Genomic DNA, 13,776 nt, shown 5'->3' on the forward strand with positions numbered 1-13,776 from the left:
GAGTTTTCTTGTGGGTGAAGGTTTTTCACCTCGCTGTCATTCTTGCATAAAAGTGTTTGACCCCTTCAGAAAAAAAACGAAATTTGGGATTATTTTTTGTTTTGTTCATTGTGTGTACAGTGGGGCAAAAAAGTATTTAGTCAGCCACCGATTGTGCAAGTTCCCCCACTTAAAATGATGACAGAGGTCAGTAATTTGCACCAGAGGTACACTTCAACTGTGAGAGACAGAATGTGAAAAAAAAATCCATGAATTCACATGGTAGGATTTGTAAAGAATTTATTCGTAAATCAGGGTGGAAAATAAGTATTTGGTCACCTCAAACAAGGAAAATCTCTGGCTCTCACAGACCTGTAACGTCTTCTGTAAGAAGCTTTTCTGTCCCCCATTCGTTACCTGTATGAATGGCACCTGTTTGAACCCATCATCTGTATAAAAGACACCTGTCCACAGCCTCAAACAGTCAGACTCCAAACTCCGCCATGGCCAAGACCAAAGAGCTTTCGAAGGACACCAGGAAAAGTATTGTAGACCTGCACCAGACTGGGAAGAGTGAATCTACAATAGGCAAGCAGCTTGGTGTGAAAAAATCAACTGTGGGAGCAATCATCAGAAAATGGAAGACATACAAGACCACTGATAATCTCCCTCGATCTGGGGCTCCACGCAAGATCTCATCCCGTGGGGTCAAAATGATCATGAGAACGGTGAGCAAAGATCCCAGAACCACACGGGGGGACCTGGTGAATGACCTGCAGAGAGCTGGGACCAAAGTAACAAAGGTCACCATCAGTAACACACTACAACGGCAGGGAATCAAATCCCGCAGTGCCAGACGTGTTCCGCTGCTGAAGCCAGTGCATGTCCAGGCCCGTCTGAAGTTTGCCAGAGAGCACATGGATGATACAGCAGAGGATTGGGAGAATGTCATGTGGTCAGATGAAACCAAAGTAGAACTTTTTGGTATAAACTCAACTCGTCGTGTTTGGAGGAAGAAGAATACTGAGTTGCATCCCAAGAACACCATACCTACTGTGAAGCATGGGGGTGGAAACATCATGCTATGGGGCTGTTTTTCTGCCAAGGGGACAGGACGACTGATCCGTGTTAAGGACAGAATGAATGGGGCCATGTATCGTGAGATTTTGAGCCAAAACCTCCTTCCATCAGTGAGAACTTTGAAGATGAAACGAGGCTGGGTCTTCCAACATGACAATGATCCAAAACACACCGCCCGGGCAACAAAGGAGTGGCTCCGTAAGAAGCATTTGAAAGTCCTGGAGTGGCCTAGCCAGTCTCCAGACCTCAACCCCATAGAAAATCTGTGGCGGGAGTTGAAAGTCCGTGTTGCTCGGCGACAGCCCCAAAACATCACTGCTCTCGAGAAGATCTGCATGGAGGAATGGGCCAAAATACCAGCTACTGTGTGTGCAAACCTGGTAAAGACCTATCAGAATCAGAATCAGAATCAGAATACTTTATTGATCCCTGGGGGAAATTATTTTTTGTTACAGTGCTCCATTTTAAACCAACATTAAGACAAGACAGACAATACGCTAACTAAGAATAGTACAATATATACATATATATACATACATACATACATAAGTCACTTATAAATAAATATTTGGAAAAGAAACATGTGTAGTTGTAGCAGCAAACAGTGTGTTAAGTGGATGCGTTGTACAGGGAGATGGCCACAGGCAGGAATGATTTCCTGTGTCGTTCAGTGGTGCTTTTCGGTAATCTCAGTCTCTCACTGAACGAGCTCCTGTGACTGACCAACATGTCATGGAGTGGGTGGGAGGTGTTATCCAACATTGTCTTTATCTTGGACAGCATCCGCCTCTCCGACACCACCTTGAGGGAGTCCAGCTCCATCCCCACAACATTGCTGGCCTTACGGATCAGTTTATTAAGTCTGTTGGCATCTGCGACCCTCAGCCTGCTCCCCCAGCATGCAACAGCATAGAGGATCGCACTGGCCACCACAGACTCATAGAAAATCCTCAGCATTTTCTGGCAGATGTTGAAGGACCTCAGTCGCCTCAAAAAATAGAGACGACTCTGGCCCTTCCTGTAAAGTGCTGTGGTGTTTTTAGCCCAGTCCAGTTTATTGTCAATGTGTACTCCAAGGTATTTATAGTCCTCCACAATGTCAACACTGACCCCCTGGATTGAAACAGGGGTCAAGTGTTTCCTGGTCTTCCTGAAGTCCACGATCAGTTCCTTGGTCTTAGTAAACGTTTGACCTCTGTTATTGCCAACAAAGGTTATGTTACAAAGTATTGAGTTGTATTTTTGTTATTGACCAAATACTTATTTTCCACCCTGATTTACGAATAAATTCTTTACAAATCCTACCATGTGGATTCATGGATTTTTTTTTTCACATTCTGTCTCTCACAGTTGACGTGTACCTCTGGTGCAAATTACTGACCTCTGTCATCATTTTAAGTGGGGGAACTTGCACAATCGGTAGCTGACTAAATACTTTTTTGCCCCACTGTATTTGTTTCTACTTTTTACTTTTTCTTTTACTGTGTACAGCACTTTGGTCAACCTGTGTTGTTTTTAGACATGGTTATTGATTGATTGATTGATTGATTGATTGATTGATTGATATGTCTTTGATTAAAATACAGCCTACTCCACATCCTCCAAGTTACAGAGAAGAGGAACCATCTGGGGTGAACTTGTGCACTTGGTATTGGCTGTCATGGTCCCTGTGCCTCTCCGGCTCGCTCATGTTGGCCACAGGTTTGTTTTGTTTTCTCTCCTGCTTCCCTGGGTGGAGCTCATTGTGGGCTCTCACCCTTGGCCCACGTATCTGCGGTGATTTCTACACCTGTTGCTGATCAGGCGGCGTCCCCCTTGCCTATTTAACGCTGCGGCACGGAGTATTCGGCACTGGAACGTTGAACCTCCCATGTTCGTGCTCTCAGCTCTCCTAAGACAAACTCTCTCAGTGTTGTGTGGCGTATTGATCTAATTGGACTCTTTGTGTTTAGATCTCCCCGGAACTGGTGGCGGACCCTGACCTGTGATCCCTGTGTGTGTCAACATAAGTGGAAATTGGAGCGAGAGTGGCTGTGGAGAAGCGAGTGTGCGTAAGAAGAGGAGTGGCGGAGTTTGGGCCGAGTGGGGAGCGAGTGTGGATTCCTTCCCCTGGAGCCCTGAAGCCCTGCCCCATTCACTGTATATACACATCACTGTGGTTTCCCTTCTGTGTTAATAAATTGTCAACCCTTTGCTTGCCAGAACGCTGCCTGCGTCTGAATCCATCTGTTAGCCCTGACATTGGATACCTGGAAATCAGTGAAGGGACCATTAATGCTTAAACTTGTACACAGGTTTGAGAGCAACCACCCAAAAGCTTCTGCTAATAAACACTAGTCTGTGTTTGTGATGCAAATGTTTCTGGCTGTGTTCACAAACATTTAGTAAGGTGAGTGAGGAATATTAATACTTATTATTAGATCATTAGCAGACTGTAGAACTTGACTGCACGCCAAGGTGGCAGTTCAGCCATTTGATTCATGTTGCAGCAGCTCATGAGTGAATGAACATCGTGCAATAAAAGTACTTCTAGAAGTACATTTTTGCAAAAACGGACATTGTGGAGGAATGTAGGGAAGACACGAGGGAGCCCAATATTTTACTCAAACGTTAATCGCTGCATCACACAACTGAACATTCAAAGCGCCAAAACCTAACCCTCTCACTTCCCGTTACACTGGGTACGAGTGGAGCTACCTGGTGGTATGTACTTACATTTATTTAAATTTACTTGAGTAGGGTAGAGTCATGCTAATGACCTAATAATTTTATTCAGGTGTGTTGCAGCAGAGATACATTTAAAAGCTTCAGGATGCTGGCTCTCAAGGCCTGGAGTTTGACACCCCTGCTTTACACAAAGATGGGTTAAATCACAGTGCAAAGAATGAATGAATAAATGAAATATAAACAATAAATAATTATTAAATAGTCTTACACATCAATGTCATTGGTTGACTTTTGAAGTATTTGAATCCTTATTGGGTTCCCTGAGTGACAGAAGGATTAAAACACTTTAAAATCAGTACTGAAAATATGTGCAGACATTACTGGATAGATTTAGGGTTAGAATCAATAAATCACTATCATGTTAAACACTCTTAGAGTTCAAACCTTCGTAGAAACATAAGTCCAGTATCATGGAATGAAACCTGAAGGTGCATTTGAGGGTGCAAAACGTTTCGTCGGCATTGTTGTGTTTGTTTGGGAGAAAACGTACAAACATACAGTGCAGCACTTCAGAGTTACACTGCTAGTGATCGAAGATTTATGTAAATTCGACAAGCTAAACGCATTCTGTACTGTACAGCAGGAGTCCCCAACCTTTTTGCACCACAGACCACTTTAATGTCAGACAATATTTTCAGGGAACGACCTTTAAGGTGTCGCGGATAAATACAACAAAAGAATAAAAAAAAGAAACTGTGGTATTTTGTAAATATAATAATAAACGTGACTTGAGCTGTGCGCCAACAACAATGACAGTGACGTCCTCCTCTCTGCTTTTTAATGCTCTCTGGTCACTATGGTAATGCGTAAATAGTTCTTTCAAAATAAGACACACAACTACAACCATACATTTCACACCGGAGGATCAACTCTCACGGAACGGTACCAAAAGACTCACGGACCAGGACCGGTCCGTGGGCCTATTGGGGACCGCTCCTGTACAGGAGACACTGGACTAGATTGATTGACAATGGTCTACAGCAATCAGAACGCACAACACGATGTACTGTAAAAAAAATAAATGAATCAGCGAAACAGCAAGTGTCACTTTTGGCCACGAACAATTTAGGGGAATTTTCTGAACAAACCCAGAGTGTTAAAAAAAACTTAAAACCATTTTTATTTCTCAGCAGCATCAATAGTAACAAAAACGCAATTTAGTTTCGCTGTCAAAGTCGATTTAACTGAAGTTACGTGTTTCCGGTTACTGTGGAGCTCCACAGTGGCTGCAGCCAGAAGCTGTTTCTACAGGATCCTGATGGACACTCAAAGCTTTTAGAAAATGTTCTCATTAGTTGTTTGCAGCAGAATATCAACCGATGTGAACCAAAACAACAAAAGTGCTCTGCACATGTGTGTGAGACTACAGATTCTAGAATCAGAACTGCTGATTTCATTACTCTGAACTTTTAAAGGCAGGTTTTGTATCTGAGAGCAGGGACACTTGCTGTGTTCAGTGTGACTCGTCTCTGCAGAAGGTCAGGGCTCTGATAGTTGCAGTTAGCGGGTGACTTACTGGGCAGGTGGATCCTGAGTGTCTGTGGGAGTCAGGGTTCATTATGGTCCTGGTTGCTACTGGAAATAAAGAAACAAAAGGAGGGTGTGTTGTTCAGGAAGTACAGACTGTAGCTCAGCAGGTAGAATTACTAACTGGAAGGTTGGAGGTTTGATCCCTGGCTGCTCCAGTCTGCACGCCACGGTATCCTTGGGCAAGATGTGGAACCCCGACTTGCTCTCCGATGCATCCATCATAGTGTCATTGTTAGAAAAAGAAGTGCTTGTGTGAATGAAGCACGCTGTATAAAATGCTTTGACTGCTCATATTGAAAAACAGCTCATAAGAACTGGTTCATTTTCCAGATAATTCCACTATTAAGACAACAGACATTTGGGAGGCTTTCTCTGAGAGTAACACTGAAAGTCTTGCTGCTCCTCCACAAAATGAACTTCAGATTAAAGACACAGCTCAGCTAAACACAACTCAAACTAATCTACACTATTTTTCTTTATTACGCAGCGTTTTTATAACTATTTCCAGATGTTTCTAAAGATGGAAACAGAATTAAACTCCAGCCTGATGCGTTTCTGAGGTTCCTGACTCTGACCGTCCCTCAAACGCCTCTCTGGGCGTTTCCTTCCGTCGCTTTTACTTTCGCTTTCGTGAATGTTGTGGCGCAGTTGATCGTCTCGAAGTTAAGGTAACGTTAGCAGTCTGTACTGTTTTCCTGGCTAACATCAGCTGTGTGCAGCTTAGTTTCAGCATAAATCTGCTTCGTTTTATGTGAGATCAGAGTCTGGGAACGAGACAGAAACAGTTGATGATCAGCAGCTGAACTCGATGTTACTGTGGATCCACTGACTGATGTCTGTAGGCAGCTTCTCCTGCCTCCGTCAGTCTGTGGCTGTATGGGCTCAAATTGTGGTCATAAATATTTTGTACTTGTAAACCAGGATTTGTAGGTGGAAAAATAATTTGTGTGTGGACTTAGCCAAGCAATACGTGTGAAACTCTGCACTCAAGTTTCAAGTTACAAGTACGTCCCTATTTTTCTGCCTTTCATCTGATTGGCCAATGTCATGTCAATCACAAATTTAACAATCCAATCAGAGAACAGGTGGGTTTGTTCAGGGTTCAGGGCCCTGTTTCAGGAAGCCGGTTTAGTGCAAACTCTGAGTAAGTATACCCTGAGTTAACGAAAACTCTGGGTTTTCGGTTTCACAAAGCGAGTTTAGATTAATCCTGAGTGAGTCACTATGACGACACACTCCGTGAAGCTAACCTGCCCCCTAGCAGGTTTACTTCAACTAACCCTGACTTTCTCCGCCTCTGTGTTGGAAACCTGACTGTAGGAAGTGTCAGACATGGCGTGCCCCTTCCTTGAAGAGCCAGTAGATCAGGGGTGCCCAATCCCGGTCCTCGAGAGCTACCGTCCTGCAGCTTTTAGATGCATCCCTACTCCAACACAGCTGAATCAAATGGTTTGATCTCTTCAGCATGCCATCATGTTTGGCAAAGGCCTGATAACAAGCCATTCATTTGATTCAGGTGTGTGGGAACAAGGATGCATCTAAAAGCTGCAGGACGGTAGCTCTCGAGGACTGGGATTGGGCACCCCTGCAGTAGATGTTGAAGCCCAAATTCTCCGCAGAGCTCTCCGCCGGGAGAGAGTGATCAGAGCGCGTTTGGACATTTTATCCTTTCCTGATGATTTCCTGTGTGAACGTTACCGTTTTTCAGCACAATCTATAATTTATTTGAATAACATCCTCAGGCCTAATATTGCTCATAGGACACATCGCGGACATGCTCTCAGTTCTGTACATATTATTTGTATTGCACTTCGGTTTTTTGCAAACGGGAGCTTTCTGCATAATATTGGTGACGCTCAGCACGTTTCCAAGGCTACCGTCTGTCGGGCAGTCAGGAATGTTACAGTTGCACTGAAACGTCTCCTGTACTCGTTTGTGGTGTTCCCCGGTCATAGACCCACAAGATTTATCAAAGAGGGATTCCACAAAATTGCAGGTAGCAGGATGAACAAAACTTAATTCATGATGTGGTGATACTTGAACTACTTAAATTTTACATTTATTTTCACGGTTCCCAGGCGTGATTGGCTGTATAGATGGCACTCACATTCCAATCATTGTTCCTTCAGTAAATGAAGGAGACTATGTGAACATAGTTGCTTGTGGGGCTCGCACACAAGAATTTCACTCGCATGTGCTGTGCCAGTGTGCCTGCACATGTGATGTGACAATAAAAAGTGATTTGATTTGATTTGATTTGATTTGAACAGGAAGTCTTTCCACAGCATTAATGTGCAGGTACATAGTTCCCTGTAGCATTTCAAACTAACAAATTATTTCATTATAGTAATGGATGCTAATTTGTGTTCTCTGCACTGTGACGATCATATGTGATGCTGCCAACATTATCACAAATGTGGAAGCCAAGTGGCCAGGCTCTGTGAGTGGTGGTGGTGGAGGACCCCCACCTGTTTTTCGGGCCTCCGCTCTTTTTCTAGTGGCTATAACAGGTCACATTTGAGCATACAGAGTAAGCAAATATGTACTTGTAATGTGCTCAGATAATTTCAATAAGTGCTTACAGAAGGAAAATTAATGTAGCCTCTAACTGCAATTGATTTACATGGGACAAACAGACCAAGCACTATGGCTCATAATACAATTACACCTTACCTGTTTGGACTATATTTTTATATTTCATTTTTACTTGCTGCCAGGAACGTTTGGGGCCTGTTGGGTTGCACCTGCGCTCACATCACATCACAAAATAAAATGTATAAAATAACAAATGAAATATAATAAATAACATGTTAAATGGGTGGAAATCCCTAGATCAATGTTTATATTAACACTCACGCATTGACTCTGTCGGCTATGTTTTGCCATGCATGCTCCCTTTCTTTTGCAGCTGAGGCTGTGTTACTTTTTTTCTGCAAAATTTGCATGTTATCGGCATATGCTGCCATCAGAATTTCGGCCTCAAGCGCTGTAAAATACATTGACCGCGCCTTCTTTCCCTCCGTCTCCATGGTGACTCGCTTAATCTGTGCTCCACTAATCAGGGCTTTATGTATCCTCGTGCGCGCGCTTAACTTGGGGTTAAAGCAACTCCGCGTTGACTGAACTACTTGTTATCAGCCTTTCTGAAACCGAATATTCTGAGTTGGACAGTTCGGGGTTACTCAACCCTGAGTATCGTTTTTCACTCTGAGTTTTCTAAACCGGCTTCCTGAAATAGGGCCCTGGTTAGGTTTAGGCTGTTATTGTGCTTCAGGCTGAAATATGAGGAGTAAGGAGTGGGGCTGGTTAGCCCTCATGACCCTCACCATAACACATACGTCACAGGACAGTGTTTACCACAGAAACTCCATGAAATGATCAATGAGAACTTTAGAAACCTGTCAGTGTGATGCTTCCAGTACAACAGCACCTCTGAGTGTGTGTGTTTGCCTCTCAGACTAACTCCACCCTGACATCAAGAAGATGGAGGAAGAGGATGGAGCAGGATCTGCAGCATCCAGCTGTTTGTCTGTGAGGAGTGACTGGTCCAAAGACATACCTCTAAGGTTCAGTAATGAACCTGCAGCAACAATGTAAGAGAGCTGCTGACTCATTTATTCAGTGTAAATAATGATTTTTGATGCAATGGGAGAAGAAAAATGACAAAAACAGTTTTAAAAATAAGGATTAAAATATTACAAACTATGTTTTTGAGTTTCCTGATGTAGTACAAAAATATATGAACATAACTGTATATAGGACAGATATTTACGGTTCTTTTAGGCAGCACCAAAAAACAAAAAGACTATTTTAAGCTGTCTGAGGTAGTGAGTCAACATGTCACACTGGGTCAAAGGTCAGGGAGTAAAAGTGTGTTTTAAAGAGCAACATGTCAAAGGGTATTATTGTAAACTTTAACAAAAGACTGTTATGTGACAAAGAGTAAGTACATTATTTTTATGAGTTTCAGATTGTTCATCATGTCTTTAATTTAACATTTCCATTTTTTCCTTCCTATCTCATGAAGCTGTTACATTTATTGTGTGGAGATCAGGGAGATATGTTACTGTTACTGTCATAACCATTATCATTACCATTGCATTAATCATCATTTCATCAAAGCATTTATTGATGCTGTTGGTATTATGTTAAAACTTGTTTTACAGGTGTTATCATAATCCCATATTAACCTTTATTCCAGGTGCAGTTATAACTATTTTTATACACATCTTGCAGTTTGTGCTTTTAAAGAGTTTAAGCTCAGTCTGATAATTGATGGTCAGAAGCTTCGTCTGGCGCGATGTCGCGATGCCGATCTATTGTGCAAAGTGACTTAGAGGTATGGAAGGATTGCCTACACGCTTACAAAACACACATGATACAAGTATTCATTATTATCTTTTATTCGTTTATATCCTTTTTATTGAGCTTTGAGTAGTGGCATTTGATTAAAGCATTTATTCAATATATTACACATATAGTTTCAGTTAAATTGTTACACATATGAGAGTCTGGGTGTGAGCTTTAGTAGGCAAGAGGTGAGACAGAGTGCAACTGAGGTCGAGACATCCAGACATCCTAGACTTATATTCTAGGTTAGAGTTCAGACATATTTTGCTTGTAACTGCATTTTGTGCCTGCATAAGTGATAGTTTGCTGCAGGACGTGCGTCTGATGTTCCAGGGATAAGTGAAAGCAAGACGAGCTACAGGAAGCACCTGGCGTGGAGACGATGTTCTTTTCAAACTGTGTCAAAAGTTGTCAACAGAACATTTGTGTTTTTAACTCATGCAAGTATCTGCTCTGACGCAAGAGGGGGCGTAATAATATCCTGATGTTATAAAAGCAACTGCTTGTGTGCTTTTGGGCGGAGATCGACGCTGATTGTGTAACGGTGTTCATCTCCCTACGCATGTGTTCATTAAAATCATCGTTTGACCTAATTCTTCTGGACCTTCGTTGTTTTGTTCTCATCCTCAATATTCTGAATACGCGACAATTGTTTTTCTTTTAGGATCAATAAGAGGCCAGAATCTCCTGGACCTGAACCCAGCTGTGTTTCCTTAAAGAGCAACGAGTCAAAGGATATCGGTATAAACTTTAAAGGCTGTTCTTCTGCTGCTGAGAGGTAATGTGTGTCTAGATGTTGTTCCTGACTCTGTATTTCTGAATAAATCCTCATGTTTAATATCAGCTCAGCTCTTTTTCACACATTTCTATGTTGGTATGTGAAGCGGTGTGTGTTGGAGTGTTTCCACAAACACAGCAGTCAGAGTGGAAAGAGTGGATGTTGTAGGAGGTGTTTGTGTAGTGAAGAGGCTGAGTGTCTGTAGGACTCCAGCTGCTCCAGCAGGTGTCTCCTTTGTGCTTTGCTTCAAACACAGTGTAGGGAGGAGCTTCCACTCAGGTGTTTCAGGTGTTGCTGGATGGAGGAGGACAAATAGTTTTTCCCTTCAGTGACACTTCAGCAGCTCAATGTTCTGGGAGATGTTTGTCTTTATGAAGGTTTATGGATTCTTGTTCTTACTTTGGTTAAACTGAGCAATACATTTTCCATCTAACATTTAAAGTAAATTTCCAGGTGAATAAAAGATCTGCAGCTGCAGCCTCTGTGATGTTTCACAGTCTGAAAGTAACAAATTCAACCAGAGTTCAAACAAAGGCTTAATATACGTGTGTGTTTGATATAATGCCAACAAGTACAAACAGGTGTTCTTACAGGTCTTAATCACAGAGGTCTGATAAGTCTGGTGACTTTCACACTCAGCAATTTTGCTGCCTTTTATTTTATATTGGCCTTTTTAAAGCCCTTCAAAGTCTCCCACATTCATACAGAGCTTTTAACACCAAACTCCTTTACAGTCCTTCTCCTCTCACACACGATCACACGACTGATTTGTCTGCAGCAGCTGTGTTACTGCTAGTATTTTATTATGTGTGTAATCTCCTCATATTGTTCCTGTGGTTTAGTTTGACTTCCTTCTACAAACTCAGCTGCTCTGTTGCTGATACACGTCTCCATGAATATGATTGATCAGATGCTGCCAACACCATGTGTTTCATGTGAGCGCTCAGCTGAAACCCTGGGTTGACTTATCGAGTTAATAACAAGCTTCACGTGACTGTGAATGCTAAAGTGAATCCAGATAAAGGAAAGAGACCCTGCTAATGTTGGACTCACTTCTTAGTGTAGATCCCAGGAGGAAGTTCAACATAGCCATTCTTTGTGCTAGCTCGACCAAACCTGAGACCACAGTGCAGGATAATGATCATCATCTGTCTCTGTCAAGGACATTTAAAATCCACAAATAACAAACATAATTATATTTGATCATTAAAAATATGTTTTCACTTAAAAAAGCATGAGCACACTGGTGGATTACAGAAACATGAAAACTCGTTAACAGTAAAGTTAATTTAGGCGTAAGATTTTATCATTAATTTCAAAGTCTCTGCTGCAGAGAGGTGAGCTGTTAGGAACATGAACTCTCTGATTTAAATGATTTTGATGTTTCCTGGTTTCTAAAATGCATCTCTGTAGCAGAGCAGTGTCTCCAAGGACACACAGGCTCAGCTGTAACTGTCAGTTTATCTGGTTTAAGACACATTTGGACTCAATTGGCTGTTTTTAACTATGTATTTTAATCAGAGGTGTAAATTCAGACCTCACACATCTGGATCCTAAACTATGATAGAAACAGCTGCTAGCAGTGGGTAGTTTGACTTTGATACACTGCTCTAGAAAGCAAACAAAGGTTTGTGCAGCTCCTCTTCAGAAAAGTGTTCAGAGAGCAGCTGCTGTATTAGACAAAGGCTCGTCGTGTGAGCCCAGATGTGTGTAACAGCTGGATGAAGGAGAACCATCACAGTCGTGTCTCCATCCCGCCTTTATTAATGAACTTCCTGTTGCTTGCAGATGACAGGAACACAAAGTGTTTGTGCCACGTGATGCTGCAGGATTTGTTAACGTGTCCATGATGGTAACATCTCCTCGTCTAACTGCAAACACATGAGCGCTCCTAACGGCAGCTATCACAGCCACACAGGCAGACTGTGTCTCACTGTTGCATTCAGGGACATTTGTTTTCCTGTAAAAAGCTGAACTCTAATCTAAGAGGACTGTTACTGACAGGAAACAGCTGCATTATCTGCAGTCTGTGTGACCACAGCTGCTTCAATCACTTTATCAGAGAATTGATCATTGAATAAAACATGTTTGTGTCTGCAGAGGTCAGAGGTCACAGTCTGCAGGATCCAGCTGTCCGTCTGTGAGGAGTGATGGGTCCAAAGATTACCCTCCAGAGTTCAGTGCTGAACCAACGAGGTCAGAGAACTGTGATGACTCCTTTACATGTTTGTGTTTTCCTGGATAAATATGACCAAAGATTCATTAAAAAGATAAAAATCTTAGACTTTGTCCTGTAGCGCTGTGTGGCAGGCAGGATTGGACCCAAACACAACAGGATGAAGTCAAAGAGGCAGCTTTATTTCAGCTGTGAACATGCAAACAGCAGAAATAAGGAAACATAACTGTAGGTTAGGTTAGGTAAGGAAAACACGTCTCTGCCTAGTCTTGGAAATCTAATCTTATCATCCATTGTTCTTCTAGGGCCTCTTCTTCTTGTGGCCTCAGCTAACTGCTAATATTTAAATGGCTAACATTAACATGTGTGCCAGCCAGGTTAACATTTATGATGAACTATGATTAATTAACTGATGTTGAACCTGGAGCTTTACTGACCTCTGAAATTCCTCCTAAAGTGTTATTCAGTGTTGTGACAGTCAGCTGCTTCAGCTGCTGCTGGGATGGGCTGTGGCAAAGAGAACAGAGAAAATCCAAATCAGAGTTTTTCTCTGAATTAAAAGCAAGGAAACAACAATATATTCTACATGGTGAAACTGATGGTTTATGGTGTTTGGGTCTGTTTTTCTGTATTTATGCAGATAAAGTGTAAACTCAGATGAATTATAGCATCAAATGTTAAAGGAAAATATGAGGATGAGTGTCTGTGAGCTGAGAAGGACGTGAAGCGAGCAGTTTATCCCAGAGCTGAAGCTGCTCTGTGTGCAGAGATGAGCTCAGATTCCTGCTGTGATTGATCAACAGTCACAGAAATGTAGACTTGTAGTTATTACTGCAGTATGGTCACAGCAGATACTGATAAACATGTATTATGAGGATGGATGATCAAGTTTCTCACTCTCTCCTTTAAATCTCAGTTTTTTTCTTCTTCACAGTTTATCTGTTAATTTATTAATGAATAACACTGAAAGAGTTTCTGTTATATTTCCCCTTGAACATCAGCTTATTAGGGCGGCATTAGGAAATAGCCCCCCTCCAAAGAATGAATAAATGAATGATGATAATAATAAAATGATTCAAAAGCAGAGCTCAGAGTGGTAGAATGGTCAAACATGGATCCACGGGTGGTTCAACTGCATTTGGTGACGTGACTAAAG

General features: G+C 42.0%; 1 protein-coding gene across 1 annotated transcript in view; it reads left to right on the forward strand.

Annotated features, from left to right (window-relative positions):
• Window positions 1-5,646: 5,646 nt before the first annotated feature.
• Window positions 5,647-13,776, forward strand: part of LOC146676521 (protein NLRC3-like) — a 107,517-nt gene continuing 99,387 nt past the window's right edge. Inside the window, exons 1-2 of the mRNA XM_085402114.1 lie at window positions 5,647-5,984; window positions 8,774-8,909. Coding sequence (XP_085258240.1) covers window positions 8,800-8,909 — 110 coding nt within the window. The 5' untranslated portion in view covers window positions 5,647-5,984; window positions 8,774-8,799. The remainder of the gene's footprint in view (window positions 5,985-8,773; window positions 8,910-13,776) is intronic.

Source organism: Rhamphochromis longiceps, linkage group LG3, assembly GCF_057381845.1.
Source record: "Rhamphochromis longiceps isolate RC_006_pf linkage group LG3, R_longiceps_female_GT1.1, whole genome shotgun sequence".
Classification (NCBI taxonomy): domain Eukaryota; kingdom Metazoa; phylum Chordata; class Actinopteri; order Cichliformes; family Cichlidae; genus Rhamphochromis; species Rhamphochromis longiceps.